The 6,000-nt window shown below is 51.0% G+C and overlaps 1 protein-coding gene across 1 annotated transcript in view; it reads left to right on the forward strand.

The window, feature by feature from the left end:
• LOC130112330 (E3 ubiquitin-protein ligase SMURF2-like) overlaps window positions 1-6,000 on the forward strand; it is a 175,763-nt gene that overhangs the window by 138,556 nt on the left and 31,207 nt on the right. The window contains exon 13 of the mRNA XM_056279659.1: window positions 4,132-4,257. Within this exon, the coding sequence (XP_056135634.1) occupies window positions 4,132-4,257 (126 nt within the window). The remainder of the gene's footprint in view (window positions 1-4,131; window positions 4,258-6,000) is intronic.

Raw genomic sequence — 6,000 nt, forward strand, 5'->3', positions numbered from 1 at the left:
TGGGCTGCGGTCGAAGGATGATGATGATGATGATCTGTGTAAAGTCATTTGTTGTGAGTGGGAAATGGTGGGGTAATGAAAGGAGGGCCAACAGGGGGTTTTTTTACCGTTCATTTAACAACCCGGTGTGTCAGTGAGTGGGAACACTGTTGAGCGTCATGAGGAAAACAAAGGGTGCGGGTGTCATGCTGGCGTTTGTGAGGCAGGAGACGTGAGCTTCGCAGCGTCATGCTGAGGTATCCTGGAACTGCAGCATGTGGAGAACCTTTCCCCCCCTTTCCCCGTTCCTTCCCTGATAACAGAGTTTTGCAGCAGCAGCGGCTGGCACAGCAGGCATATTTGGGAAATTCACATCTGGTCATTTCGTCAAATCGTGTTCATATGTTTCAAAATGCTCTCGCGTTGTGAGTTAAAGCTCAGCAATGTTGTCCAGTTAATTGGCGCTGTAAACTGTTTGTCGCACTCCTTATAAGGAGCGATCCTGGAGACTCCGGGCGAAGTTTTGAAATCTTGGAAGTGGTCAAAAATACCAAACTGGAGTGTGTCTGACAAAGCTGAACAGATTGGTTCAAAATAACGTGCTCGATAGTGTTCGATAGAGAGCGTTGTTTTCATGTGACTTTAGTGCCTATTCTTAACGACGTTCATTTGTGTGATGTTATGAGTCACAGTGATGGTTCCATGCGCTTGCATTTCACCCACTGCTGAACAAACTCGACCGTACTCAGAACGGGCCGAGCCAGACTTTACTCCCATATGTCTCCGATACTTAAATCATACCTGCGGGCTCCTTTCCTAAATCCAGCTGTCATTTTTGTGGTTGTGAAAGCGCTTCTGACCCGAGCGGTCTCGTTTGCAGCAGTGCGTCTGTTGTGACCCTGTTGTGAGTGCACTCAAAAGCTTAAATACTCATTACGGAGCGTGAGGAGGTCCGTTTGGCTGGTGTTTTGTAGCGGGATGTGACATGGAGCCATACGTGTATGGCTCCATGTCACAATCAGGATTCAGGAACACTTTATTTGTCATTTCACCTCATGCACTTGCACACATGAAGTGAAACGAGATGCCGTTTCCCCCAGCCCACAGCAGTGCAACACACATTCAAGAACTACAACAACACACACATTCAAACTACCACACATATCCAAAAGAAGAAAAAAAAATCACTGTCCAAGAGAAAGAACGCCAGTCAGGATGACTGTCAGAGCCGCCGGTCTGCATGGGCTAGCAGTTAGCCTAGCCTGCCCGGCTGCGGTGTCCTGTCAGACCGCCCTCCGTGTCTCCTCCTCCGGCGCAGCTCCAGGCAGGAGCCGTGGTCCCTGTGGCAACCGGACGAAGCCGACCAAGCCCTCCCAGCCGATCCAGCGTCAGCTCTCCCAGCCAGACACCCTCAACAAACCTCCCCACACTCCTCACGATGACATCAAAAACACCATAGTCAACGCCAGGTGAGGCCGCCGCCAGACCGCCATCCTCCCATACATGTGGAGTCACCAGCTGCTTCTTTTCACCTGACAGTGAGGAGTTTCACCAGGGGGACGTAGCGCTTGGGAGGATCACGCTACCCCCCCCCCCCGAACAGGCACCCCGACTGACCAGAGGAGGCGCTAGTACAGTGACCAGGACACATGCCCACATCCAGCTTCCCACCTACAGACACAGCCAACTGTGTCTGTAGGGACGCCCCACCAAGCCGGAGGCAACACGGGGTTTGGACCGGCGATCGCTAAGTTGTTTCCGATGGTGGAAATGACATCTCACAGCAGTAGTTCAGAGGACTTTATGGACGGTGGTACAGAGGCTGACGTGCAATGCATTCTGGTACGTGTAGGTGCTGTGGGGAAGACTCTGAGCAGGAGAACCCAGATTTCTCAGTAAATATAGCACACACGGAGGACTTTAGTGCTCCTCTCCCCACTACATTACTCATCAGTACTGATTGCACATGCACAAAGCCATCTGGTAAAGTTCCCTTTGGTTCTGGAGAACAAGGAAGTGCTGGTCTGAAGATGTCGGGCTGCTGACTCCATTAAAGGAGGTTAAAAGTTGAGCCAAACTCTCAGGCCCTCTCGTGCCATGGAAGTAATAAAGGAGGCCCTTAAATCTAAAATGTGATGATCTAAAGTATTGGGTACAAAATCTAGCACACCAAGTTATTCTGACAAATTCTTATTGTGCTGGCTGTATTTTATGTCCTGCAACCTTCCGGATCAGTACTGCAAGTTATTAATGGTATTGAAGAATGGCTTGCTTTTGTTTTTTTGTTTATTTTTTAACTGAGCCCTCATTAAAATGCTGTTGGACGGGGGCTTCTGGGTAGCGTGGCGGTCTATTCCGTTGCCTACCAACACGGGGATCGCCGGTTCGAATCCCCATGTTACCTCCAGCTTGGTCGGGCGTCCCTACAGACACAGTTGGCCGTGTCTGTGGGTGGGAAGCTGGATGTGGGTATGTGTCCTGGTCGCTGCACTAGCGCCTCCTCTGGTCGGTCGTGGCACCTGTCCGGGGGGAATAGCATGATCCTCCCACGCGCTACGTCCCCCTGGTGAAACTCCTCACTGTCAGGTGAAAAGAAGCGGCTGGTGACTCCACATGTATGGGAGGAGATGTGATAGTCTGCAGCCCTCCTGGATCGGGAGAGGAGGTGGAGCAGCAACCGGGACGGCTCGGAAGAGTGGGGTCAAGTTTGCCAAGTACAACTGGGGAGAAAAAAGGGGAAACCCCCCCCCACCACCACCACCACCCAGAAAAAAAATATGCTGTCGGGCATCAAGTGTTCCTGTCTTTTGCCTCTTATGGGTTCGGGCCTCCTCTAGTGAGCCCTGTGCATCTTTGCCATCATTCCTCACAAAGTACGGAAACACATTTGCTTGCTTGAGACTGAACCGGTGTTACAACGAGCCTGTGGCTGAACACTCGCTGTGTTTACATGCACAGTTAAGTGTTGCTACGGTTACAGCTCCATCAGGCTCCATCAGGCCATGTAACTGGACTACTGTCGTTGTCCCAGTATACAAGAACCGGGGGAGAATCGATTTATTGATGGAAGTATATGTCCGACCCCGGTACAGTAGGTGGCGATATGCCCCCTTTCAGTTGGTTGCTATTGGATGAAAGACCGCCGCGGGACCTACGGATCATGTGCAGAACACCTAGGCCAGTTCGGGGCCAATTGAAGCGTACACATGCCAGAGTAAATCCATCCCCAACCGCATCATCTAGGTGTGTTAGTCCCACTTCCAGAAACTAGATTTAGTACCACTTCGGTGGGACTAACACGTTTACGTGTGTTTAAAAGTGCAGTTTTAGTCGCACTAAGACAATAAGCCGACTTGTTCTAACGTCATGTAAACTTAGTCAGCTACTCTTTTTCACATTTAGTGCATCCCCTTCCTCATCCCTCCTCTCCTCTCCTCTGCCAAGGTGAGAGAGAGCCTTCTTTTCAGAAATTTGCTCCTCCACCCCTCTCTTGCTGTCCTCTGATTTTTTTTCTTTTCTCTCCGCTGTGTTTTCCTCCTCTCGCCCCCTCCTTCCACTTTACTCCTAAAACTGTTAAAGGTATCAGACTCTCTGCTTCTTCTGACATCTGTCTTTTATCAACGCCAGGGCTCTAGAATATTTCCCCCAACACTTGCATTGGCCCAACGTACACACACACACACACACACACACACACATACACACACAAAACCACAACAGAAATTGTGTTTTCCTGCCTGTCATTCAGTACTGCAGGCGCCAGGCTTGGACGAGCGATGTGGCAGTGATACTGATTACCAAACTGTCAGCGACATTTCAGGGTCGGTATCGACCGGGAACATGTTATGTTGAGCCACATTACAGTCATTGGCTTGGGCAGCACAGCCGATATTTTACCTTTTCAACGTCTAGACCGGTTTCTGATTCCAGCGAGACGCTGGGTAACGCAAACGCTCACACACACACCGGGTGTGTTTTCTCTGACCACTTATTGTGGAAAGAGGCTGTAAAGGAAAGTATGCATGCAGGACAGGACGAGCGTTTCAGGGGTGGCGAAGAGGTGAGATTTCTGCGGCGAGCCTGTTTAGAAATGCGTCGAGGCGTCTCCTGTCACTGTTTTCCCTTCCACTGACAAGTTTTGTGCCTTCTCAGTTGGGCACAACTTTCTGCTTTCTCGCTGTAGCCGCCTCTCCCGCCGTCCCCAGCCTGCTATGTAAGCAGAACAAGGATGGCATTGTAGAGCGCAAGAGAAAAGAGACAGGCTGGCAGATAACAGAGGTAAATTCAAAACAAATGAAGCGCAAAAAGGGAAATGATGGCAAAGCTGGGGAGTAAAAGGGAGGCTGCTCATGATGCAGTTAGACACACTGGCTGCAGGGGAAGGCATCCCGTTCTGATTAAAGCAGAAGAGCCGCGATGATAAAACGCTGTGTTGACTTCTCTCAGATTTATTATGGTGCTGGCTGGCGCCTTATCTCTACAAATCCAGAAGAAGCTCCCTTTTTCATGGGGATTTTACTTTCAAATCTGAATGTGAAAACATAAAGACACAAGTGTAAAGCTGAAAACCTCGATTTCCCTGATCTGTCCCCCCTCCTGGCTGACTGGCTGGCTGGCTGGCTGGCTGGCTGGCTGGCTGGTGACAATGGCTGCTACAACTTTTTTGTAGTTCTAACTTTTTCATTCGTGGCGGCAGCAAGCTAAGTAGGGCACTCCAGACCTCCCTCTCCCCAGCAACACCCTCCAGCTCCTCCTGGGGGATCCCAAGGCGTTCCCAGGCCAGATTGGACATGTAGTCCCTCCAGTGAGTTCTGGGTCTACCCCGGGGTCTCCTCCCAGTTGGCCGTGCCCAGTAAACCTCCAAAGGAAGGTGCCCAGGAGGCATCCTAACCAGATACCCGAACCACCTCAACTGGCTGCTTTTGACGTGAAGGAGCAGCGGCTCTACTCCGAGCTCCCTCCGGATGTCCGAGCTCCTCACCCTATCTCTAAGGCTGAGCCCAGACACCCTACGGAGGAAACTCATTTCAGCCGCTTGTATCCACGATCTCACCCTTTCGCTCACTACCCAAAGCTCCTGACCATAGGTGAGGGTTGGAACCAAGACTGACTGGTAAATTGAGAGCTTTGCCTTCCGGCTCAGCTTCCTTCTTCAGTTCCAACTTCACAATAAAGTTGTCGCTTAGGTGCTGTCAGCTCAGCATAAAAACAGTTCCCACCTCTGTAAAAGTGGCATCCTCAGACCAAAGCTAACACCGACACTGTAATGTATTTCAAACTATATGGGAACAGTGTTATACTGTGATATTGACTGTAGAATTGGTAGGTTAGCTGTCCAAAAGAAGCATCGCCGCATTGTCATCAAGTTTCGGTCCTTTTTCCTGTTTGAGGAGGATCATGTTTGTGGATGCGCCAGTATTCATCCGACCCGCTCAAAAATGTCAACAGCGAGCAGCACAGTGGCACAGTGGTTACCACTGTCGCCTCACTGCAAGAAGGTCCTGGGTTTGAACCCCGGGGTTGTCCAACCTTAGGGGGCATCCCAGGTCGTCCTCTGTGTGGAGTTTGCATGCTCTCCCTGTGTCTGCGGTGGGGTTTCTCCAGGTGCTCTGGTTTCCCCCACCATCAAAAAGACATGCATGTTAGGGTTAATACTCCTGTCTGTGTCCCTGACCGAGGCATGGCAAGACGGACTGGAGTTGGTCCCCGGGTGCTGCAGGGCGGTTGGCCGCTGCTGCTAGCTACACAGCTAGCTACACAGCTAGCATGGTTACATGCAGAGAGGAGTTTCCCACGAGGACTAAAAGTACCCATCCATCCATCATCCAAACCGCTTATCCTACACAGGGTCGCTGGGAGCCTATCCCAGCAGTCACTGGGCAGCAGGTGGGGAGACACCTTGGACAGGCCACCAGTCCATCACTCACACACACACACACACACACACACACACTCGCAGCTAGGCACAGTTTAGTATGGCCGATCCACCTGACCTACATGTCTTTGGACTGTGGGAGGAAA

This window comes from Lampris incognitus, chromosome 5 (assembly GCF_029633865.1).
Source record: "Lampris incognitus isolate fLamInc1 chromosome 5, fLamInc1.hap2, whole genome shotgun sequence".
NCBI classification, from domain to species: domain Eukaryota; kingdom Metazoa; phylum Chordata; class Actinopteri; order Lampriformes; family Lampridae; genus Lampris; species Lampris incognitus.